We start from the raw sequence: 25,119 nt of genomic DNA on the forward strand, positions 1-25,119 counted from the left end.
GGAGTGCAGTAGTGTGACTATAGTTCACTGCAAGCTTGAACTCCTGGGTTCAAACAATGCTCCCACCTCAGCCTCCCAAAGTGCTGGGATAACAAACATAAGCCACCTCTCTGGTAATATCAGTAATACTGATAGTAAGGTTCTTCAGAGGTATTACTTCATTTAATCCTCACAATAGCTATAAGAAGGTAGAATGGTTCATATACCCATTTTCCAGATGTGGAAATAAAGGAATAGAAAACAGAAAGTTTAAGACAAGATCAAAATGCTAAATAATTTGCCCATGCAGATGGAAAAACAGACTCACCTCCCCATCCTTCTTATTCTAAAACTCATTTCTTTTTCATGCAAATGCCCCAGGAATGCAGCCAGAAAGCCTAAGCCTGCCCCAAGCACAGCCAGACACCTGGCCTTCCAGAATGAGAGTCCTGCATGCATCAGGAGCTGGGCTGGAGCCTCGGGCACAACACTCCACAGAACCCTCAGCCTCCGCAAGGGGAACACTGTTATGGAGTGTCCCCTTTCCTCCACGTTATGGAGGAAAAAGTGGAGAGGCAGAGGGGGTGAAACCACCTGCTTAAAGTCACACAGCTAGAAAGCCAGGGGGAGGTTGGGTGTTGTCGTCTCCAGTGGGCTTCAACCATAGCCCATGCTCTTTCTGCTCCATGTCACTTCCTCCTCAAGGGGGCAGAAGAGAAAGAAAGGGGAGACTCTGCAGTTCTCCTCCTCTCTAGCCCAATAGGTTCCTGGACAAGAGATGGCAACCCCCCAAAGAAGTAGGTATGGCTTCCTCACATGGACAAGAGCCCAAGGAAGCCCCAGGCAGCCAGGCATCCTGCTTCATTTCCCTCCCTTCTTCTTTTACCTCTCCCTCCCTCATTTACTCCCTCCATACTCCTGAACCGTGAGCTGTGCCAGCAGCAGGACTGCATTTGATGAAGCAACTGGCAACCCACAGGCCAGGGCTCCTGTCCGTGCCACATCTCACTCACTGTAAGGAGCTTCTGGATAAGCCAGAAACTATGGCTCACTAGGAGAAGGATTTCCGGCAGACAGGGTGTCCCAAGTATTCTGTCACATAAATAAAAAGTTGGCTTCAAAGCCCACTTCTTGGGAGAGGTGTGTATTATATCTATGCCCTTAAGCTATTAGTATGCAAGTTAACGTTTGGTTTGGGCAAAGACGGTTCAAACCCTGTTTCAAGGCCTGAGCCCCTTCCCTTGGGCTCGTCCTGCAGGAGATGGTGTAGACAAACAGGATTCATCATGACTTTGATCCTGCATACCTGTGTGTGGCCTCAGCCTCATGGGCTTGTTCCCTCATCTGTCAAGTGGGAGAAATGATGCCCCCACAGGGCACTGGATGGGATGGACAGCATGTGTGAAGGCCCCCGGGTAGGTGCAGAGTCCATACTTCCCTCCTGTCACACTCCCCAGGTCCCAGTTCCCTCTAGCCACAGCCCAACCAGTGTGACCCTGTACCCAGGACAGCACATTTCTCTGGGATCATGCATCAGTGCTCAGCGTGGCCCTGACTAGACTCGTCAGCTTCTAACTTGGCAGGAGCTTGGGCTAGATTAACAAGGTCTCTCATTCCAATGGTGTTTATCATCACGCTTCCTTGCCAATGGTGTCAGCAAAACCTGCCTCCTTGAACCCACTGAGAGGTGAGACCAGCAGAACTCATAACCACAGCCTGTTAGAAGTCAGTTACGTTGGGGTGCTACAGACATTATAGCTAGAGGCCAAGGCATGTGGTCCATGAGCCTTCTCGACATTGCCCCCATGATGTTATGACACAGCACCCTCTACCTCCTCTTCCCTGGGCTGGGAGCCTCTCCCCAGACATGTGGGGTCACTGTTGCAGAAGGTGAGGCAGGAATGGCTCTGTTCCTTCTACCTTGGCCTCCTTCTACCTGATAGCTGTGCCAGCATGTTGCGGCACAGAAATATCATAGGGTGACCAGAAATGAACCCACAGGGCCAGAGACAAACACCTGCATGAGGTATATTTCAGGTCTGGCAACACTGGGTCCACTGAAGTGGGTAGGGATGATCACGAATGGGAAACAAAGAGGCACTGGCCTCCCCTTTCCCACATACACATTGAAACTGTGCCCCATTTGGGCACATTTTAACTATGTGGAAATCGAGACACTAAGCAATTTACCTCAGTCCCCCTATGATGGGCTACCTTCTGCAGCAGAGAAAGAAGATCTCCCATACCTGTAGTCTATTTTCAGAAATCGACTTTCCATTTTTAATGACAATATGCACCACTTGAATCAGCACCACCTAGATCCCCGGAGTCTCTTTAATCGTCTGAGTTGGTGAAAATGTGCAGGCCTAGTTATTTGAAACCTGTAGTTTTCAAAGTGCTGCCATGGCTAGTTATTAAACTGACTATTCTCATTTGGGCTACATTAAAGTTTTTGTTTTGATTTAGAAGCGAGAGTGAGGCGGGAGAGGAAATAAGTGATAGTATTTGCTGAGGTCCACTGAGAACCCATGTGAACTGCAAACAAACAACGTTCCCTGAGTGACACCCTTCCCTCCCCTCCAGTCCCCCAAAACCAAACTAAACCAAACAATGGAAGAAAAGCAAGGCTGTTTTAAAGTCTGCGTTTCCGGATGAACATGAATAGGATTCAGGTGTGTCTGTGGTTCTGCAGCTTTTCTAAGAGATCCATAGATTCTTTCCTGCATGAGTCTCTAAGTTAAGCACTCAAAAGTAAACATGCCTTTCCAAAGCCTTCTTGCCTTGGCACCTAGCCAGTGTTCTCTGTAATCTTTTCCACTAAAGTTCACAGAGTTCTAAAATGATCTGTGAACGGCTGGTCATTGCCTCCAATCCCTCTGTCATTCCTAAATCAACATGTTTAAGCCAAACTCATCCTCCAATCTCCTATAGACCATCAGCCTCTCCTGCAGGTCACCTGATGCCTGTGAACTATTTCCCCCATTCTTCCAGCCTTCAAACTTTAACCACCCACTTCCCAGGCAAGTTGGGAAAATGAGCCAAGGATTGGAATCCAAAGACCCCATCGGTTATGGGAACCCTGAGATTAGCCCTCAGTTTGCCCACCAATTAAATAACAGGATGAGACGTTTGGGATGCTAGCAAAGGCTCCTTCCAGATCTAGCAATAAATGATTCTTGGAGTGCAGTGGAGGCTTTCCTATGTGTTTCAAATCCCTGTCACAAGACAGGTGCAGTCACGAGGGACTTGGACATCTGCAAGATGTTCCTAACTGGTCTCTGCCACCTGCAATCCCATCTGCCAGCACAGCCACCAGGTTACTCTTCCTAGAATATCCCCACCATGGTCAAAGGAAACCAATGGCTTCCCACTGCCTCCCGGTGCAAAAATCTTTGCCTGCTGGGGAGAGACCTCCCCAGCCAGGCATATTGCTCCTATCTCATGCTCTCTGCTCAAGCCAAGCCGGTCTGCTTTGTTTCTAATCACTCTTGCTTCGTGTCTTCTCCACTTCCACTTGTCCTGCCATCCATATCAAGGTCTAATTCAAGCCCTTCGACTCCTGACTATACCAGTGTTGGTGACAGTTCCTCTAACTTCTCTCACAATGTCTATACTGAGAATTTTTTTTTTTTTTTTTTTTGAGACGGAGTTTCGCTCTTGTTACCCAGGCTGGAGTACAATGGCACAATCTTGGCTCACTGCAACCTCCACCTCCTGGGTTCAGGCAACTCTCCTGCCTCAACTTCCTGAGTAGCTGGGATTACAGGCACGCACCAGCGTGCCCAGCTAATTTTTTGTATTTTTAGTAGAGACGGGGTTTCACCATGTTGACCAGGATGGTCTCGACCTCTTGACCTCGTGATCCACCCACCTCGGCCTCCCAAAGTGCTGGGATTACAGGCTTGAGCCACCGCGCCCAGCAGAGAATTTTTTATCAGATTAAGTGACTCTATAATTTTTAATCAACAAGATTGAAAATCTTTCCAGAAAAAGGCCATGCCAATTCCTTGCACAGAAAATGATAAACTATGTCTAGTTGTCACTCACTTGCTTAAAACACTTTTATTGAGTACCTACTATGGGCTAAGCTCTGAGAACATATAAATAAAACCCAAACTTTAAAAGCATGCAGTCTGGAGGTACAGACAGGTAAATAAACAGGTTATTAGATTACAGAATAATATGTTCCATAAAAGGGCTTTGCCCAGGAAGTCCCAGGTTGGAGTTCAAAGGTTGATCTCAAATCCTGATCTTTGGAGGGAGTGCAGTGACAATAGGAAATGTCCCTTAGAGGGAGTTGCCATCCTGGCCAAGTCTTGAAATTGGCCCAACAAGTAAATGGGATAAAGGGTAACCAAGGCAGAGGGAACAAAATATGTGAAGGCATGAAGATATGAGAGAATTCATGGGCCAGTTGGGGAAGTGAGAGTGCTGGTGTAACTGGAGCTCGGGGGGTAAGACGGATGGTAAGGGTTGAGACAGACAGAAAAGGGTCTTAGATGTTCAGGTTTTATCCTCAAGGGAATGGGAAACTATTGATGCAATTAGAGCAAAGGATACACTTGATCAGATGACACGTTTCAGAAAGATTATTGTAGCAACCGAGCAGAGCTTGGATTACAGGGGAACCAGGAATGGTGAGAGCTCACCGACATCAATAGCAGAGGACTAGGTAGATTCAAGAGTTATTAATGAGATGGGAGCAACATGAGTTGTGGCCAACTGAACATGAGGGAAAGAGAAGGAGACAGCAGGATTCACTATTAGGTTTCTGGCCTGGACACCTGGAAAGGAGGTGTTGATATTCACTGAAATAGGAAATACTGTGGAGTGAGCATATTTAAGGGAAAATACTGTGGAGTGAGCACATTTAAGGGAAAATTGTGGATCCATTGAGCTTCAGATGCCCAGCTGAAAAAGCCTAGAGCACGTGAATCTCAGCTTCATATACCAATGCAGGCTATAGAAGAGCAGTGTAAACCGGAGATGCAGATGGCAGATGTTATAATCTTGATGTCTCCCCAGGAGAGAATACAGAACAAAAAAAAGTCCTGGGGAACACTGACAGTTTAGGGACAGGTCGAAGAGGAGGACTCTATGAAGGGTACTTAGGGAAAGCCAGAAAGGTAGGAGGTAAACCAGTTCTTGAACAGCCTAGTGAAATGGGAATGACCAAAGAGATGTTTCCCTAGTTACACTGTTGATCACTCCAGAGCAGTCACTGTCCCTCCTAATCTAGTGGCTGCATTATTATATCTGTCAAACAAATGAGGAAGGCCAAGCACTCACACCTGTAGTCTTTGCACTTTGGGAGGCTGAGGAGGGAGGATAACTTGAGGCTCGGACTTCAAGAACAGACTGGGTAATGTAGCAAGATTTCATCTCTAAAACATATTTTTCAAAAATTAGCCAGGCTTGGTGGCATGTGCCTGTAGTCCTAACTATTGGGAGACTGAGGCAGGAGGATCACTTGAGCCCAGGAGTTCAAGACTGCAATGAGTTAAATGGTGCCACTACACTCCAGCCTAGGAAACAGGGCAAGATTCTGTCTCTTAGAAAAGGGGGGGAAAAAAAAAGGCAAATGAGGAACAACATGACTAAGAGTTCAGGACCAGTCTGGCCAACATAGCACTATCTTGTCTCTAAAATTACTTCTCTAAAAATTAGCTAGGCCTGGTGGCACATGCCTGTAGTCCTACCTACTTGGGAGGCTGAGGTGGGAAGATGGCTTGAGACCAAAAGTTCAAGGCTGCAGTGCAGTAGACGTGTCGCACACATGTTGAGGTGATGACATGCTTCTTGGATGTTAGGTGTCTGCTTTCTATTCTCCGTGGGAATGTTTTGTTAGAAGCGCTCATAAGTGCATCTTGGTGTGCTGAGAACCAAGGCTAACAGAGGTGCTTCCTTTTGCTGGCTATTGCATCTAGTGTCTGAAGTTCCTGCATCATCTTTCATTTTGTTTTAAATTTCATGTCTGGAGATTGTATGTTTTGGGGGGCGTGGGTTATGGAAGTAGGCAAGATAGTAGGTGAAAATGCCTTAATAGCCTATGATCAGCACCACAGGCTGTTTCCCTATTAATGAAAATTCTGAAAGGTTACTAAGTAAGTGCTGCTAAGCATGGAATTTCCTGGAAGTGTATGCTAAAAAACATGGATTATTGAGGGACAGACAAATCAAGTTAATTCCACAGAGTCATTTGGTACCTAAACAGAATGGACCTTGTGCCTCTAACATCTCATCTGGGATACAGTAAGCAATCTCCTAATACTGCCACCATTTGCAGTTCTTGTGGGCACTTCAGAGTCTGCTTCATGTAAGTATTCACTGCACAAGTTCTGTTATTGCCCAACTGATGTGTACCTTTGTGATGAGGTATCATGGGAAGAACTAGATTATAAGGAAGTGACAGTTAGGTCTTCAGTCATGTAGACAGAGGGAAAGGAAAGACAGAGCACAGCCTATAGAGTTTACAGCTATCTATAATCTGAATTAACATTCACTGAGCACACATCTGATTTTTGCATTCAGATGCAAGCCAAGACTTAGGAAAAGGCATATACTCAGGTTTTCTCAAATAAATTCACATCTCACATAGAAGAAAAATTGCCAAACAGCCTCTGATTTACACAAGGAATAAAAATGGGGTTTATTAAACTGACTTCTTTCCACCAACATGTTGGTAGGGAGAAGTAGGTAAATTTTCACACATATTTATAGGCCTGCAGTAATTCAGCCTTGCTTTATAGTCATACAGTTCCCTAACATACACGAGAATAATATTCTAGACCAGACAATTTCTTAGAAATATGTTGTTTCAGAAAAACTGAAAATTTCCAGCTTGCACTAAGATTAGCCAAGCTAAACCCATCTGTTTCCTGCTTAATGTAGTCTATGGAGAAACCTTCATGGGACAAAAATCTGCCTTTATATTTCACAGGCATAAGGTGAGGTCTTTGTGCCTCTTGGGTAAACAGAACATCGATATGAAGTCATCATTAAAAGATCAGATTCCGAGTGTTTTCTTTCAGCTTCTCAAGCCCATGCCCACCGGGACCTATATAAGAAGGAAATCCCACAATGGTCTGCAACCGTAGACCAAGAACATTCCAGCACCTCTGAAGTCCTTTGTCATCTGAATATGTTGAGAAACTCCCATCCCAATCAGTGTGTAGCTCCCCACATAAACCCCCTTAACAGGGGATCTAATCTGACCTAATCATGGGAATGGGTTGGTTGATAAGGAGACCAGCTGTGAAGATACGCCAGGCAAATGCCAGGTGGGAGCAGACAGGAGTTTCTTCAAATAGGAAAAGAAAGAAATGCTGTCAGATGAAGATGCATGGTCTTCAGGTTGGTGGGAGTGTAAAGGGTGAGAGTAGCTGACTTTGCAGCTGCCCAGGGTTCAGAGGAACACAGCAGAGGATGACAAGGCATGGCCTCAAAGGATCAAAGAAATGAGGGCTGGGGAATTTTTTTCAAGCAGGCAGTAAAGAAGGGCAATAACCAAAGTAATTTTCTAAGATGGATAATTCTTAGAACAGGTTTTCTGAAGAAGAGATGTCCATTTTCTCTTTCAGTCTCCTGAGGCAAGGGAAAAGAGACACTTCTAGTCCCCAAAGCTATGTGCCAATCTGGGGACTTTTCATACTGAAATAAGAGAAAGACTTTCAATATCTACAAACTCTATCTCTTCTAATGAAATCTGAGGCCACACCAAAAGGAATTAGATAATTCTTCCTTGAAAGTCTATAAGAAGAAGAAATGGTTTATGAATAAATAACTACAGAATAACAAGAAAAGTATCAAAAAGAACCTGGGTGGTTCATCTCAGGTTCTTGTTGCTTTAATCTTAATATCTTATCTATCTTAATAAATATGGATTCATTTAATGTTTACATTTGTCTAAATAAAGACCTCTAGTTTAACAGAAATTTCAGAGGAAATGGGTCATTCCATTTCTCCCAATTGACCACGTTAAGAGAAATCTTGCAGTTTGGATCTGAAAGGACGTGACCCGGCATCATCACTAGGAGCCATGTCTCCTAATTTTACATCCTCTCTCTAAGGCCATAGATGAGAACATAGGTACATTCTCAACCCTGGTTACAGATCAGCCTCACCTGTGGAGCTCTGTAAAAGTACAAATACTCAGCTCCCCTCCCACCTCAGTCAGAAGATCTGGAAATGGGGCCTGGGCTCTGTAAAAAAAAAATTTTTTTTTGAATGAAAGAGGAAACAGCTTTCTCACACACTTTTAGTGGGAGTGTGAACTAGTTCAATTCTTTTGGAACCTACACACTTTGATCCAGCAATTCCACATCTAGGAATGAAAACTTTAGATATACCACACAAGTGTACAAAGAATGGAATCCAATGATGAAAACAATCTAAATGCCTAGAGGCATTGTTAAGTAAACTATGGCATATCCAGACCACAGGCTCTATCCAGCCAGAAGATCTACATGTATTACTATGGAAAAATCTCCAAAAAATATTAAGTAAAAAAGGCAAAATGCATAACACTATGTACTGTATGCATATACATATATTTCCATATTCCCATACACACAATATATACACACACCCACATATATATGCATATAAATGCTTATAAACACAAAAGAAACATCTGAAAGAGTATGTAAAAGCTGTGGACAATTAAATCTGGAAGTGGAATATGAGAACTCAAGTTACACTTTGTACAGTCCTATATTACAACAATCATATATTACTTTTGTAATAAAATGTTTAAATTTCTTTTTAAAGCATCACTGGTGATTGTTATGTGAGGCCAAGATGTGAGAACCGCTGGTCCAGAGGTAAGAGCCCCTGTGGATGTAAGGAGCTTGCAAACCCTACCTTGTAAGGAAACCAATCACCCACACAGCAGGAATAGTCATACCATGTCATAGCCATGACTCGCCAGAAGGTGGTGCTCCAGAGGCAATCACTCAGGCCTCCAACCAAAACCTGCCCAACCAATTTTGCCTTAACCCGTCTTTTTGCTACTTTAAAGACTATTTATGCCCCAAAGCACTCTACACTACTGCTTCTATAAAAGGCATTTTAGACATACAGATGACAGATGCATTTTTCCCTATAAAAATTCACCAGTCACTCAATACATTCTAATACGACCCAGGAGAAGTTGACCTGAAAGGAGTTGGCACTGCTTGCTCTGGCCTCCCCTTCCTCCTCTGCACTATTTCCCTGTTGTCTTTTCTCTGGCTTACTCATCTTCTTATCTTATTTCAGGGTCAGTTCTACAAAGGCAGGCAGCTATCAGCCAGATGGGGCATTTGCCCTTTTTAATTTGTTCATACCTTTGGCCTAGAACAGGTGGTACGGGACATAGGGCAGCCCAGGGCAAGTGCCACGAGTTTGCCTGCCCTCCCACTAACATTCGTGTTCTGGAAGTGGGTGTGTTGCCACAGCAACTGTCAAATCCCATCCATTACGCTGCCTCTAACCTCCCAACATCTTCTTTAAAACACCACGTTTGAGACGTGTGGTTCTCTTACCCTGGCATTGCAGAGCCACAGGTCCCTTGCCAGGTGGCAAAGGTCTCCTTATCTGGGCAGGAGGGAGTTAGCTCCTCTGAGTACTAACCATCATACACACACACACACACACACACACACACACACACACTTATGTTTTTTAATTTCTCTTTTTTTTCCTCTCATTTTATTTCAGACTCATATTCCATAACATCCTGACCTGATCATTTCCTGTGAATTACTGGTGCATATATAATGAAAATTCATTCTTAGCATCAGTCAAGAGAAACAGCAAATCACTTATATTGTATCCTTTCTTTCCATGAGTATACTTTTTGCTCATTCTTTAAGACACAATTCAAGGATCATCTCTGATCTTCCCTCCTCACTCTATTTAGAGCTGACCACTCTTGCCTTCCTGATTCTACCTCATACATGCCCTGACGCCACCTACTATACTCCATTCACAATTAATTATATCTCTTTGCCATTCATAAGCTTCTCAAGTTCAAAGGATGACATCTTCCTTATCTCTGAATCACCAGCACCTTGCTAGGCCCTCTATAGATGATTAAAAATAATGATGATGATGATGAATAAATGGACTCCAAAACAAACATCCATAGGCCTGTGGTTCTCCATACATTTTTATGTTATTAAATCACATACATAATGGATGATGGCTGTGTGTCTAAATTGACAGTAAAACCTAAAACACATACATGAAAATGCTTTTTAAAAGGGAGAATACAGAAAGGTCCATTTCCTGAGACTTTTGAACCATCCTCTTTCTCGTTCCTGTCAGATTCAAGAAGTGCATGGAAAGGGAGGCTTCTCCATATGGAGAGAAGAAGTGAAGTCCCAAAGAAGGAAGCCGTAACATTCCTTGAGTACTCACAAGGCGGCCTGACATCTGGTCCACACTCGGGGAAAAGAGGCCACATCCCCACATGGAGATCTATTTTTGCATTCCGAGCTGCTGATGCTTTCCTCGTACAACTGGCCTTACACACAGAAAGGGGAAAGAAACTAATATTTACCAAGTGCCACCTACATGCCCTGTGCTGCTTCACATGTGTATCTCCTGCCGCATTGTGTATCTGCAGAGAGCTCACCAGGGGTGTCTCTGAAAAGCATATGGAGGTGAACACTGAGTGCCTCCAACTTCTTCCACTCACCCAGCTGATGGCCACATGCACAGCTGATGCCCAACACATCCATATATTCATGCATGCTTCTTTATAAGGACTTCTCACCGTGGTCGAAGGAGAAAATCTATTCGTGAAAGATGGACTCTCTTGATCATATGTGTCTCCCTGTTGCACTGGGGCAGATCAGCATAGTGTGGGCACAAGGAGAATGAAACTTTGACTTATATGGACTGTGCTGTGGGTTTAGCACCAGCACCCTCAGAGACACAGCCACACTCAGTGTTTCCAATGCCCCTCTGGGCTGTCCCTAAATCTTCCCGGACTGCTGTGTTTATCACTCCACGGTGCTTCAGAAGGAACTACAGCTTAGAAAGTCATACAAAAGCACACGATTCATTTTTGAATTCTTCATGACTTAAAAGTAAAGCCTGTGTTAAAAACTACTCTGTGTCCTTTAAAATTAAATTCCCTAGGAATTGGCTGAGAAGACCTAAGGGCCTCCCCAGAGGTGCATGAGATGTTGCTCCTTTTCCCCTCACTCCCTCCACATCCAGGTCCCTGGAATATGTCTGCCACCGCGTTATACCATCCACACAGGTGTTCTGATGGTTCTAAATGTTCTACTGCCTTCCACAAGGCAAAGCCTTCTACTGAGAAGCAGAATGCTGAGTTGGGGCTCAATGCATGGGTTTTGGTGCCAGACTATGGCTTCATGTTCCAGCCCTGCCACCTATCAACTGCCCCCAGCACCAGTTTGTTCACTTTCTCTGGGCCTCAGTTTTCTCATCTATAAAAGGACAATAATAATAGTATACCTACCGAGCACTAACAATCATTCCTAGAGACTGAGTTTTAATGAGATAACACATAAAACTCAGTCCAGTGCCCAGACTGTAAGAAGGGCTAACTAAGAGTTAGTTATTATTATACAGGTCCTTTTCTACCCATCCATTTGACAGGAGCTTTGTAGTCAGAGAAAATGTGGTGCACAGTTGATTGCTTAGTTCTCAGGATTGCACTAGTCAGGAGATAAAGGGGGAAGCTCTGCCTTCTCTCCTCACAGCACAATGGCCATCATCCGTTGCCCTGTCCAGCTGCCACACGTAATGGTCATTCCACCGGCATCCCCTATAACTCCTCAGGCAAACACAGCACCTCAAGTCTTAATTAATACATAATAAATGTACATATTAATAGAGTACATGTGATATTTTGATATATGCACACAAGGTATAATGATCAAAGCAGAGTTAACTGGGATCATTGATCATTTCCTTGTGATGGGCCATTTCAAATGTTCTATGTATTTTGAAATATACAATAAATGCTTGTTAACTATAGTCACTCTACTGTGCTATTGAACACTTGAACTTATTTCTTCTGTGTTTTTTACCTCTTAACTAACCTCTCTAAATCCCACCCCCGGCCCTCACTACCCTTCCCAGCCTCTGGTAGCCATCCTTCTACTCTCTACCTCCATGATATCAACTTTTTAGCTTGCACATTTGAATAAGAACATGAAATATTTGTCTTTCTGTGCATGGCTTATTTCACTTAACATAAATGGCCTCCAATTCCATCTATGTTGCTGTGACAGAATTTCACTGTTTATCTATGGCAGAATAGTATTCCATTGTGTATGTATGCCATATTATCTTTATCCATTCACCCATTGATGGACACCTAGGTTAATTCCATTCCTTGGCTATTGTGAATAGTGCTGCTGTAAACATGGCAATGCTGATATCTCTTTGATATACTGACTTCCATTCCTGTGGATATAAAGGCATACCTCAGAGACATTGCAGGACTGATTCTAGACCACTGTGATAAAGCTAAGAATCCAATATAGCAAGTCACATGCATTTATTTGGTTTATATGTTTATAACATATAAACATAACTTATATATGTTATTTATTAAATATAATATATATAAGTTATGTTTATGCTATACTATAATCTATTAAGTGTGCAATACCATTATGACTAAAAACAATGCACATGCCTTAAGAATACTTTATTGCTAGGGTCAGGCACGGTGGCTGTAATCCCAGCACTTTGGGAGGCCAAGGCGGGTGGATCACGAGGTCAAGAGATCAAGACCATCCTGGTCAACATGGTGAAACCCCATCTCTACTAAAAATACAAAAATTAGCTGGGCATGGTGGCGCGTGTCTGTAATCCCAGCTACTCAGGAGGCTGAGGCAGGAGAATTGCCTGAACCCAGGAGGCAGAGGTTGCAGTGAGCCAAGATCGCACCATCGCACTCCAGCCTGGGTAGCAAGAGTGAAACTCCGTCTCAAAAAAAAAAAAAAGAATACTTTATCGCTAAACAATGGTAATGATCACCTGAACCTTTAGTGAGTAATTTTTACTGATGATGGGTCTTGCCTTAATGTTGATGGCTACTAATTGATCAGGGTGGTGTTTGCTGAAGGTTGGGGTGGCTGAGGCAATTTCTTAAAATAAGACAACAATGAGAAGTTAGCTGCATCAATTGACTCTTCCTTTCAGGAAACATTTTTCTGTAGCATGTGATGCTATTTGATGGTATTTTACTCACAGTGGAACCTCTTTCAAAATTGGAGTCAATCCTCTCAAACCCTGCCACTGCTATACCAACTACATTCATGTAATATTTTATATTCTTTGCTGGTATTTCAACAATGTTCACAGCATCATCATTAGGAGTAGATTCCATCTCAGGAAACCATTTCCTTTGTTCATCTGCAAGAAGCAATTCCTCATCCGTTCAAGTTTTATCATGAGATTGCAGCAATTCAGTCACATATTCAAGTTCTACTTCTAATTCTAGGACTCTTGCTATTTCCACCACATCAACAGTTATGTCCTCTACTGAAGTCTTGAAGCCCTCAAAGTCATCCACCATGAGGGTTGGAATCAACTTCTACTAACTTCAATTAATGTTGGAGTTAATGTAATGTCCCTTCCCATGAATCATGAATGTTTTCAATGGCATCTAGAGTGGTGAATTCTTTCAGAAGGCTTTTGATTTACTTTGCCTAGATCTATCAAAGGAATCACTAGCAATTGCAGCTATAGTCTTATAAAATAAATTTCTTAAGTAATGAGATTTGACAGTCAAAATTATTCCTTGATCCACAGGCTGAAGAATAAATGTGTTAGCAGGCATGAAAATAACATTAATCTTGGACATCTCCATCAGAGATTTTTGATAACCAGGTACACTGTCAATAAGCAGTAATATTTTGAAAGGAATATTTTTTTTTCTGAGCCGTAGGTCTTAACAGCAGGCTTAAAATATTCAGTAAACCGTGCTGTAAACAGATGTGCTGCTATCTAGGCTTTGCTGTTCCATTTATAGAGCACAGGAAGAGTAGATGTGGTATAATTCTCAAAGATCCTAGGATTTTTGGAATGGTGAATGAGCATTGGCTTCAACTTAAAGTCACCCACTACACTGCCCACTAACAAAAGTCAGCCTGTCCTTTGAAGCCAGGCATTGATTTCTCTCTACCTATAAAAGTGTTAGATGGTGCCTTGTTCCAGTGTAAGGCTGTCTGGTCTATACTGAAAATCTGTTGTTTAGTATAGCCACCATCATCAACGATCTTAGCTAGATCTTCTGGATCATTTGCTACAGCTTCTACATCATCTCTTGCTGCTTCACCTTGCACTTTTTTTGTTCTGGAGATGGCTTATTTCCTTAAACCTCATGACTCAACCTCTGCTAGCTTCAAACTTTTCTTCTGCAGCTTCAGCCTTCATAAAATTGAAGGAAGTCAGACCCTTGCTCTGGATTAGGCTTTGGCTTAAGGGAATGTGGTGGATGGCTTGATCTTCTATCCAGGACACTCAAACTTTCTTCATATCAGCAATATGGCTGTTTCACTTTCTAATCGTTTGTGTGTTCACTGGAGTAGTACTTTGAATTTCCTTCAAGAACTTTTCTTTTGCATTCATAACTTGGCTGACTGTTTGGCTCAAGAATCCAAGCTTTTGGCCTGTGTTGGCTTTCAATCTGCCTTCCTAATTAAGCTTACTCATTTCTAGCTTTTGATTGAAAGTGAGAGACCTGTGACTCTTCTGTACACATTAGTGCCTAGAGGCCAAAATATGGTTATTAATTGGCCTACTTTCAATATTGTTGTGTCTCAGCAAACAGGAATCCCAAGGAGAGGGAGAGAAACAGGAGAATGGCCAGTTGGTGAAGCACTCAGAAGGACACACATAACGCTTATTAAGTTCACCATCTTATATGGATGTAATTCATGATGTCCCCAAATAATAACAATACTAACATAAAAGATCACTAATCACAGATCACCATAACTAATAATAATGAAAACTTTGAATATTGCTAGAATTGCCAAAATATGACAGAGACACCAAGTGAACACATGCTGTTAGAAAAATGGTGCCAACAGGCTTGTGCAATTCAGGGTTACCACAAACCTTCAATTTTTAGTAAACACGCGATTGGCAAAGTATAACAAAGCGAAGTCCAATAAAATGAATATGCCTGTATACCCCCAGTGGCACTGCTGGGTCATATGCTAGATCTATTTCTGGTTTTTTGAGGAACCTCCATACTGTTTTCCATAGAGTACAGTACTTTAATTCTTGATGCTGCACCAAGGTCTTCTGTTAGTGTTGGTTGTGCTTATTTGCCTGGTTTTCTTTTTCAGCACTGAGGAATAAAGATCATTCTGAGGCAAGTTCTCCTTGGGTTGTCAAGAGATACTCCTTTCACATTCCAAAGTGAAATATCTAGGAACTCTGTGCCAGTGAGCCCCCTGCTCTCCAACAAATAACCAAAGGAAATGCAGAATTCTAATGAACCAGGCTGGCCTTTTTTTTTTTTTTAAACTAGGCTGAAAACAGGCTTATTTATTAATACAATGAATGCAAAGTGCTAGGAAGAATTAAGAGCTGAGAAAACAGACTTGGAATAATCTCAATCAGGCCTTATGAACTAAATGCATTTCTTTTTACAAAAAGTTCCCTGAAACCCCCAACTGAATCTGCAATGTTTAGATTCATATATGAATGCATAGGTAAATTTATATATGAATATATGGCAACTATACTGAATTGTTAATTCTGGGTGAGACGAATAAGGATGTTTGCCATATTTTTAAAAAAGTGTTCTATATTTTAAGTCATTCTCAAATTAATTTTTCAAATGCCTCATCATAGGAATAATTTTATGCACTATTTTATGCAGAGAACTTTTCTACCTTGGCAAGAGGGATGTTACTTCTGCCAGCATATTAGTAAACTGAGGCACATTAAGCTGAACAGAAGAAGCAAATGTGAGGAGGCTCAAGCAAATCTGGGTATTGCCAGAGGCTCACACTATATTTCCTGTGCTGGGCACATAGGGTCTGGGGTACATAGAATGAACTCTGCACAGGGATACTGAGGGCACTGTAAATCCAGGGATTAATCTGTTCCAACTCTTGAGTCAGTGAACCAGAAGGGCAGCTTCCCGCCAGCTGCACATACCTCTGTGATGGGGTGCAACTGCTCATGGCCTGGTTCTTGGAAGCCTTTAGCAAGGCCAAGTCTGGTTTAGTGCCCCTTATCACTGGCGGGCATGGGGAGAAGTGCCATTCTGTAAGCCAGTCAAATCCTGTGTTCAAAGAAGCTATACCCTGTCATGACACATGGAGAGGAGAGGCATTCTCCTGTATCTATTAGCCAAAGAAATATAAATTTATGTTTTTTCAAAAAATTTTTATCCATCTGCATCCTCCCTTCCCCCCAACGCAACATGGAGCTTCTCTACTTACCCAGTTAAAAATCCCAATTAAGAACCTGTGGGATGAGTTTTAAGAACTCTTACAGGTGATCTGGGAACATGCAGGCTGGAGCTGCTGACTTCCAATCATGTCTCTGTGATCAAAGGGTGGAAAATTGGGGGGTCAATATCCACTTTTATTTGTAAACATCTAAATCCTCTTCTCTGAAAACACTTCATTCTTGAATCTTTTTTTTTTAATTTATTTTTTTTTGAGACAGGGTCTGGGTCAGCCCACCCAGGCTGGAGTGCAGTGGTGTGATCTCGGCTCACTGCAACCTCTGCCTCCTGGGTTCAAGCGATCTTTCCACCTCAGCCTCCATAGTAGTTGGGATTACAGGTGCACACCACCATACCCGGCTAATTTTTTTTCTATTTTGGGTAAAAACGAGGTTTCCTTACATTGCCCAGGCTGGTCTCAAATTCCTGAGCTCAAGTGATCCACCCGTCTTGGCCTCCCAAAGAGCTGGAATTGCAGGTGTGAGCCACAGCTTCTGGCCTTGAATAAAATCAGAAAATAGTGAAACTGGCTGGGTGTGGTGGCTCATGCCTGTAATCCCAGCACTTTGGGAGGTCAAGGAGGTGGATCACTTGAGGTCAGGAGTTCGAGACAAGCCTGGCCACCATGGTGAAACCCCTCTCTACTAAAAATACATACAAAAATTAGCTTGGCATGGTAGTGCATGTCTGTAGTCCCAGCTACTCGGGAGGCTGAGGCAGGAGAATGACTTGAGCCCAGGAGGCAGAGGTTGCAGTGAGCTGAAATTGTACCACTGCAGCCTAAGCAATAAACTAAGACTCTGTCTCAAAAAAAAAAAAAAAAAAAAAAAAAAGGAAAAAGAAAAAAGGAAGAAAAGAAAGTAATGAAATGTTCACATGAGGAAAAAAACTCACTGACTGAAATGTTATGATGAGCCTATTAGCAGGGCTATATCTGCACTTTGCTTCCTCCATGACCGTCCTGACTCACATCTGTCCCAAAGGTGTCATCACACCATCAGGATCTTTTGCAAAGACCCACTATGTTGAACAAAATTCTGTCAAGACAAGTACTCATTTCAAACCATTTCTAATGAATTAGTATCTTTGTTACTTCATTCATTCAACAAATGTTTCCCGTATATCACCTCTGGTACAAAGCAGCTGCTTAGGTATTAGAGATAAAAGCCAGTCTCCACCTCTGGGAAACTTGAAAGTCAACTACAGGGAGTCCACAGGGACCTACCAAGCTATCCAGAGTGTTTTGGGAGTTGGGAGGATGGATTTCAACAAACTTTCACCTGTTTTACGCAAAATGAGAATGTCTTACAGGATTAAAGTATTTACACTGGTATGAGGATAGGCCAAACATAGATCAAACAATTTAAATTACTGATTTTCAAAGTAGTCCAGACAGAGTCCATTCTGAATAACTGTCCTGCTGTTAGAATGCACCAAGGAAATGCACTGTGCGTTGTTTCAGTTAAATATAAAATGAAATTACATTCCCTGAACACTTCCCAAGAACAGCAGGAGGTAGAAGCCTTATGGTGTTGTTTTGCTGGGTGGCAAATGGCAGCTGGCCAGGCCTTGCACATTGACCATAGCTAGTACACCAAACAGATAATCCACACATGAGTAATGGAGAACTGACTCTTGATGCTGGCTCCAGATGACTCTCAATCATCAACTATCAGAGCTTTTGTCAATCAAAAAAGAAAGTGTGGCTTTTAAGAAACACCAGTCTCATTTATAAGGGGAAGGTGGAGCAAAGCTCCAAATAAACTTCTGATCTTCAACTATTTCTCAACAGAAGATTCAAAAGATCTCTTTCAATGTACAGGGTGACTTCATCTTTTCAATAACCTTATCTAACCTTCCCTGGAATGACTAATGTGACTGCAACAGTATTACTCTTTGAAGCAGCATGCTTCTCCCCTGCTTCCCGCCCCCCTTCTCCCCACTGGCCAATTGAGCTAATGCATCTACCAGCCATGTGAGAACTTGTCATTATTTTAAAAAATTAATTACCAGCAGGTTTTTGAGACAGGTGGAATGGGTTTCTGTCACCTCCCTTCTGTGGAGTAAGCAAAGACTGCACCTGCGGACTGGCAGGAGGCTGTACCCAGGCCCTGAGACTTTGGGCATCCTCTATGACAAGGGAGGCCTTCCATCAGTAGGAAGCAGCAGCCTGGCACATGCATCTAGCTGGAAAAGTTTCTGTAAGTCTTGACTGGTTGTTGCTTGGTTGGATGATACTGATGGCAAAAGTAACATTCCAAAGCAATAAATATAAGACTCTGAATAAGGCTTGGCACTTAGGAAATCCTTATGGAATTTATGGCTTGGTGTGATGGGGAAAAAGAGTTTATTTTCAACCATTTATTATGAAAGGGATCTATTTCATTGAGAAAAGAAACGTCAGTATTATTCCAATAAATCTTTGTTTTCTAACGATTCAGATCTTTCCTAAGGAGGGTTTAAAATTCCAAAACAAACTTTATTTTCAAACACAAGTCAAATTTCAGGTGGCCACCTACCAGAAGAGACCATAGAGGAGCTGGGGGAAGAAAGATTACCCCAAGAAAATGAATTACACCACCTCTTTATCCTAATTCCTCTTTTGGAAATTAGATCTTTGTTTTACTTAAGGCAAAACAGCCAGCTTGGCCCGAGAAAAGTGAGATGAGAATGGGAGTAGGGGTGGAGAAAGGAGGGTACTATTGAGAGGTAAAGTGCAAGGGGGAAGAAAAGAAATAAAAATAGACAAGTCAGGGAAAACCAAATGGCAGAGGTCCATTTGTTTATTTTAACAGTGTTTGCCATTCCAGGAGGCTTGCTGAAGTTCCTTCCTTCCACGGCTGGCCTCAGACCAACACTAGAAAAGTCATAGATCTTTGGAAAGAAGATTTGGACAACAAAGTTGTTTTATCTGGGAGGGTAACTAGCTTACTCAAGAGTTCCAGGACTTTGGTTTTGATGTTATTACCTTGGCCTAAGTTTCTCTGTCCCAGGCGGGCCTGGCTCCGTTTACTGATTTTGCAAGGGAAAAGGGTGGCCCGAGGAAGGAAGGGGCTTCTCTCAGGCACTGCTGCCACATTTAGCTGGATCACCTTTGTACCTGGGCACCATGAAGAAGATGAAGACAGGGGAAAAGCAAAACATTTTCTAAAGGTCCTATCTCTCGACACTCATGAGAGAAACAACACTTCTCTAACTTACTCCCCAAATAGACACCGCCGTGGATGTTCTGCCAAGGAGTGATGTGAAAGTGTGTTCCGAAGTGAAATGTAAGCTTGGCCCAGTGCCCAGCTCTCTGCTGTATTTTGCACAGAGAGCTGCAGGCTGAAGGACCAAAGGAACACATTTCTCTCCATGTGACTGCAAGAGCCAGGCAGCCCAAGCAGATTTCTTTGTGTTAATAAAATGTGATCTCTAGACTGTACACACCAACAGCCCTGGGAAAACGTGAGCCAGAGAGAAGGACCCAAGGAAACCCATGGCCCTGGCTGAAAAGGGACTGCAGCTGCCGGCACACTGTGTTGTATCAAGGCAGGGGAATTGCAGGCCTGGCAAATGCAAGTGAGAACACTGCCAGAGATAGAAAGACATGTCAAAGGCTCAGGGGAATGCTGCTTAAGAAACAAAAATAATCCATGGAATCCCATCAAACATGATCCTGAGCAAATGTTTATTCTTTCTTGGTGGGCCACGGACCAAAGTCCTCAATGAACACTCAAGATTTTGACTATACCTGGGATCCAAGGTACCACATCTCTAAACATTCCAAATATGGCAGGAGGTTGACTCCTAAGTTAAACTACACATATTCTGGTCTGCTATAAGGTGTGACAAATATACATATTTCCAAATCCTCAGCCCACAGGGACCCAGTCAAATGCAGCCAACTCTCTGTGAACCGGGGCAACCATGGGAGGCAATCACAAGCAACCCAAACAATCACCTTGGGGCGGCCTGGACTCTGGGGAGCTTTGCTTTTGTGGGAAGCCCCTGACTCCTTGCTTCGGTGGTCTTGTTCTCCACTGACCTCAAAAGAGATCCACTGTTCAGGGTCTCAAGCCTATGAGTCTGTATCTTGAGAAAGGAGGAGGTTCCTAGGCTGAGGAAGAAAGGGGATTAGTGGCCCCTGCTCACTGGGTCTACTTTCAATATATTACTTAATTTCCAGACTTTCAAATTCACTGTGCCCTGTGGTTAACTTGTTTCCAATTTGAACAAGGTGTTGGGCCAGGAGCTGAAAGGTAGAGCAGAGTACCAGGACCCAGAGAACTTCTGACTCTCAGGTACTGTGGGGAAGAATGCAGAACTTTACAGGGCTGGAGGGCTCCTCTGGTTGGAGAGAGAAGTTCCTGGAAGAAGTCACCCCTGGTCCCACTCCCCTGCAGTCGCCCAGTTCCCAGGCTTCCCAACCCTGGGGCAGCTATCAGCCATCCCCAGCTAATTATGGAGCAGCTGAGTTGATGAGTGATTCCCAGGCCCAGGTGAGCCTTCACCTTGGTTAATCTGCAAACCAGTTAATCAGCCTCAGGATAATTGAAAGTTAATCGTATGCAGAGCTCAAGTGCAGTTACTGGAAACAATAGGAAACATGAGTGGCAGAGGAAGTCAGGCCCACTCTCAGTGAACTCTTTTGTAAATCCCCATAGCCAGTGTTTAACCTGGAGCCCACTTCACCCTGTTGCCCAATGCACCCTTGGATCAAGTCCTTGTCACACAGTTACCTGGATCCCAAGGAGCACATAGTTAGTGCTCAACAAATTGCAACGGGTTGATTATTTCTCTGGTGCAGTTCATGGATTTAAAGTTAGGAGTCTGGGAGGGCTCAGAGACATTTGGCTGGCTATGTTAGAAACATACTGGGGGAGCTGCAAAAAGCACTACACTCCCCCTCAACCATTCTTTATAGAAAGAAAAATCTGAAGAGTTCAAACCTTACCAAGAAAGCAGATCAACAGCACAAAAACAAAGCACGTTCCACAGCTGAGAAGTAAACTTCAGCTTGTCTATTCCATTAGCATGGATAACTGAAAATCACCCTCAATCCTTAACAGACTGGCAAGTTCTCTAAAGCTTCCTTTAAAAAGGGGGCTACACTATGATTGCAAACATCAAGGATCGCATGTATGGAGTGTACGGCTGACTGCCAACCAAGGACACAGTTTCCCTGGAATCTGCAGCCATGACCTCTGGCAACAAGCAGCTTACCAGGGCCTATGGTTTGTGGCTGCCTCTGCTGAATCAGTGGCACCTATGCCTGTGCTTCCTTGGAGTATCCACGGAATTACACGTTGGAATTACAGCTTCCCTCCTCCTTGCAATTCCTCTCTGGTGACCAAGGAGCCAAATCAATAGACTTCCTTTCTTCCATTCTATCTGTTAAGTTAATCAGAGTAAGCCTCCTTCAGAGAATAAAACATTATGTGCTGGAGGCTCAGAAAACACTTTTCCGGGACATCGGAAACAACACTGGCCTGAGTCCCTGATCTGCTGCCCAGTAGAAGGACAAGTCCTAAGGAAGCTTCCCAACCTGCTCCGACAGGACAGCAAATACCGGCACCAGTATTGCCCCACCCAAGCCCAGGGCAGACATCACTAATTAATCACAGAACTCTTTTCACTGAGCCCAGACCAAGCCTTAGGCTTTCAAGATGACATTCCAGGCACCTAGTAATCCATCAGAGCCAGCTGCAAGATGAAACCTACTATTACACACAGGTCCTACAAACCTGATTCCAACCATCCAGAGAAGCGGCCAAAGGCCCCCTCTGGCCACTGCCCTTCTAGAAAAGTTGCCATCAAAAGAGCTAGCAGTGGGCCCTGGAATTTCTCCTTCTGTGGCTTTCCTTTTTTTTCTTTTTCTTTATAAAAAAATTATTTTGTCTGGCTAATAAACTACTGCTAAGAAATCCAATCCTTGGAGCAATGATTCCAGCCAGTTACTAATTTATTTTCAGCATTCCCCTGGAATACTGAACACCAGAGAAAATCTGGTGGTTCCCATTCAGCATGAAGACCATTTTTTAAGAAAGTAGCTTGATTGTTGTTGCTTTTTTTCTCCCCAAAAGGTGTTAAATGTCTTTTGCTTTTCAGCTTTAGTTTTTAAATTCCATCATCCTTTATGAGTGGCAGAATGTCAGATTCTTAATCCATCTACTTGGCTCGGGAGCAGCTCCATTACCCCCACGAGAGGCTTTACATTTTTTTAGACATCAAAATGTGAATGTTAATCGTCTCCCAGCTCATAGTAATCTTTGAACACGGGGTCACAAAGCTAGAAACAGCACCTACATTTTATAGAAAAGAAAAATGAGGCTTTTAGAGATTTGGTGATCTGATAAGAGACACCTAATGCTGACAAACTGGCTTTAGAACCTAGATTGGCTGACTCCAAGTTCAGTGCTCTTTGGAACTGGCCTACCTTTGAAATTCTTGCTGTATGTTTTCCATCTTTTGTCACCTGAAAACCAATGGAAATAATAGTGTTAAACCAATATGGACATTGATTGTGAACTGTTTGGTCAGTTTTCTATTTATGACATACTTAGAAGTTAGAAAGATATAGATTATTCCCACTTTAAAGATGAAGAAGTAAAAGCCAGAGAAGCTGAACACCTAAAGTTATACTTCCAATTATAGCATAGCTGGCACTACAGAATAGGTCTCTTGTTTTCCCAAAGCAGCATCACAGAGCTTACAAAGACCTAGTCCAGCAACTCAGAACCCTGGAAGCAAGACTCCAAAGATATTAACTACAAGTGCATTTTAGAACATGGTCTTTACAGACCAGAATCGGACGCCGAAGTAAAACTGAGTGACAACCCAAGTAGGCAGGATCCCACACCCTATCACTGACAGCTTGTCAATGTAATTTAAGTTGCACAACAACCCTGCGAAATAGGGTCGCCATGTCATGTTCTGGATGAGGACATGGGGGCTCACAATTCAAGTTTCTTGCTCAAAGTTTCCTGGCTTTTCAGTAGACCCCTGATTCCAAATTGAATTTAGCTTCGTGACTCAAGGGCCGCACAATCACGTGCTGATGCTATTAGGACTGTGTTTCTCTGAATATCTTTATCAACGCTTGTTATTTCTGCCTTGAAAATGATTTCATCCTGATCTCCATGGTTTTTGGCCACCGAGATATGCCCAAATTTATTTTTAAGCTGCCTTTAGTCAGAATGGAAGGGCTGATGGAGAAAAAAAGAAAACATACTTTGGCAACATATTCATGACATTCAGTCCTCTTGGGAACAGACTAAATTCCAGGGACCAATATCATTTCTAATATAAGTTGATTTTCTACAACTACAGTAAGTGTTTAGGACAATCCTGGTTTTAATACATAACGACTACTGCTATGATTTCACATTGAATTTGGCTGATTTAAACTTGAGAGCATTGTGTCCACTCTGTTATAAAAGTGGGGGAGGGACTCAGAGATTTATTTTGTTTTGCTTTTCTGGTTTTAATTTTGAGATGGAGTTTCACTTTTGTTGTCCAGGCTGGAGTGCAATGGTGCAATCTCAGCTCACTGCAACCTCTGCCTCCTGGGTTCAAGTGATTCTCCTGTCTCAGCCTCCTGAGTAGCTGGGATTACAGGTGCCCACCCCCATACCCAGCTAATTTCGTATTTTTAGCAGATGGGGTTTCACCATGTTGGTCAGGCTGGTCTCAAACTCCTAACCTCAAGTGATCCACCCTCCTCAGCCTCCCAAAGTGCTGGGATTACAGGCATGAGCCACTGCGCCCAGCTGTGACTCAGAGATATTTGCTGGGATACAAAAATATGCTGAGGGGGCTTTAGCTGAAATGGAACATCCCTCTCAAGAGGGGAAAATCTTGCCTAGTTTCATGCTGATATATTTTGTAATGCCTTTAAACTGCTGTACCTTTAAAAGCCTTATCCTGCCACACCCGTATGTACAGTGCACAACATCTTGTATCAAGACACATGCCAAGGGCCAAGAACCTCATAGCTGTAAACTAGTTGGAAAGTAAAGTCATATCAACTTTATCACACCAGTTTAAGAATCTCAGTTCTTAAGTCAATCAACTTCTAGTTGTCCCCTTGGTGTAAAAACTGTTTTGAAACATTTTTTCCAAACAATCTACTTTTGTTTTTACAATTTTCTTATATTTCCATTCCAGTTCAGCAGAAAAGTCCATTCTTTCCTATCTGGACACCTCCCTGCCACTTTTCCCTCTGGTACAGACAAAGGAGAGCTATGGAGAAAATATTTGAGACTCACACTAAGGAGAGCAGAAGGCCAGGGAGTTTTGTGACCATTGAAAACCCATTTTCCTGCCTCCACGTCACTCAAGAGCCCATCACCAACAACTAGAGGACAGCCAGTCCACAACTTCATGGCCCAGAAGTGTCACCAAGGGCAAAAAGAAGAAACCTCAAACACAAATCTGGCAGCATGCTAGAAAGGCTCTAGAGCACTAAAGGAAGTGTATTCTAAATTCCATTTCACCCTTCTCCACTCAAGATCTTCCAGGCATAGTACCAGAAGACATATGCAGGCACAGCAGGACATATGGAGATGGAAGACACAGCCTGGGCCAGCAGAGCATACATCTATTAGAAGAGCTATTCAAGAAAGCAGGCAGTTACACTGTGACATGCAAGGGTAATAGGACACAAATGGTATCTGAGGTGGGATGTTTCTTCTCACAGGTGTAAATACACAGGATGC

At 43.1% G+C, this 25,119-nt stretch overlaps 1 protein-coding gene across 10 annotated transcripts in view; it reads right to left on the bottom strand.

The window, feature by feature from the left end:
• HLF (HLF transcription factor, PAR bZIP family member) overlaps positions 1-25,119 on the bottom strand; it is a 59,502-nt gene that overhangs the window by 19,279 nt on the left and 15,104 nt on the right. For 4 of the 10 annotated variants that reach the window (XM_017972635.4, XM_017972634.4, XM_054256250.2 and 1 more), the window contains exon 3: positions 22,839-22,877. The exons of the other annotated variants lie outside the window; for them this stretch is intronic. In XM_017972635.4, coding sequence (XP_017828124.1) covers positions 22,839-22,877 — 39 coding nt within the window. The remainder of the gene's footprint in view (positions 1-22,838; positions 22,878-25,119) is intronic. 10 annotated transcript variants of the gene reach the window in all.

This window comes from Callithrix jacchus, chromosome 5 (genome assembly GCF_049354715.1).
Source record: "Callithrix jacchus isolate 240 chromosome 5, calJac240_pri, whole genome shotgun sequence".
NCBI lineage: Eukaryota > Metazoa > Chordata > Mammalia > Primates > Cebidae > Callithrix > Callithrix jacchus.